This window comes from Carlito syrichta, unplaced genomic scaffold, assembly GCF_000164805.1.
Source record: "Carlito syrichta isolate Samal-C Ts95f unplaced genomic scaffold, Tarsius_syrichta-2.0.1 Scaffold297540, whole genome shotgun sequence".
Lineage (NCBI taxonomy): Eukaryota > Metazoa > Chordata > Mammalia > Primates > Tarsiidae > Carlito > Carlito syrichta.
Genome location: NW_007241636.1, coordinates 29303 through 30285, shown reverse-complemented (window position 1 = coordinate 30285; position 983 = coordinate 29303). Strand labels below are relative to the sequence as shown.

Genomic DNA, 983 nt, shown 5'->3' with positions numbered 1-983 from the left:
GGGGCCGAGGAAATGAAGCTCCCCTCCCCCACGTCCTCCGCTGCCCCTTCCGCCCCCCCCACCCCATCCTGCCCCCTGCCTCCCCGACCTCCCTCGGCCGTCAGACCGTCCCCAGGTTCAGTGTGTGAGGACCTACAAGGCACTGCAGCCGGATGAGCTGACCTTGGAGAAGACCGACATCCTGGCAGTGAGGACCCGGACCAGTGACGGTGAGAGGGGCCTTCAGCGGGCAGGAGGTAGCTCGGTGGCTACGGCTTCTCAGGGAAGGATGATGCAAGTGTGGCTCAGCCACAGCCTGCGGGGATCAGGTTAGACGAGAGGAGGAACTTCCTGCTTGCAACCATGTGGGATCGAGAGTGGCGGGGGAGAGTGGGAAATACCCTTCTCAGAGGATGTCAGGAAAAGCAGGTCAGAAGTTCATCTACAAGACAGCTAGAGGCAGGGTCCTTCCTGGAGCTGGGAGACGCTGAGATGACGTCACCCTGGCCCCAGGGGTGCAGACGAGGTTTGCGTCAGAACCGAGGCGTTCCCTCCCTGGCCCGGCCCCGGTGCCCCTTGGAGGCCGCCGACACTGTCCTCCGCCCCGTGTGTCCCTAGGCTGGCTGGAAGGGGTCCGCCTGGCGGATGGCGAGAAGGGCTGGGTGCCCCAGGTCTACGTGGAAGAGATCAACAGCCTCAGCGCCCGACTCCGGAACCTCCGGGAGAATAAGCGGGTCACGTGCGCCGCCAGCAAGCTGGGAGAGCCCCCCGCCTGATGGGCGGCCTGGCCCGGGCCTTCGCCGGCGGCCCGCAGGCTCTCCAAGCCGCTGCCGTTGGCACTTCTGTCCTGCAGCCCTGGCAGTGAGGGCGCAGGCTGCACGCCGAAGTGGGGACTCCCAGAGGATCTGCCCTGTCCTCGTGTGCTTCAAGGCCAAGGGCAGCTTCTTCCTCTGGCAGAGAGCACGGGCGGTGACCCCGGCCAGGACCAGGGCCCTCCCTTTCCA

The 983-nt window shown here is 66.2% G+C and overlaps 1 protein-coding gene across 1 annotated transcript in view; it reads left to right on the top strand.

Annotated features, from left to right (window-relative positions):
• The window catches only part of ARHGEF19 (Rho guanine nucleotide exchange factor 19), a 13286-nt gene extending 12511 nt beyond the window's left edge, over positions 1–775 (top strand). Inside the window, 2 exon segments of the mRNA XM_008054670.1 lie at positions 105–209; positions 598–775. Coding sequence (XP_008052861.1) covers positions 105–209; positions 598–755 — 263 coding nt within the window. The 3' untranslated portion in view covers positions 756–775.
• Positions 776–983: the final 208 nt, after the last annotated feature.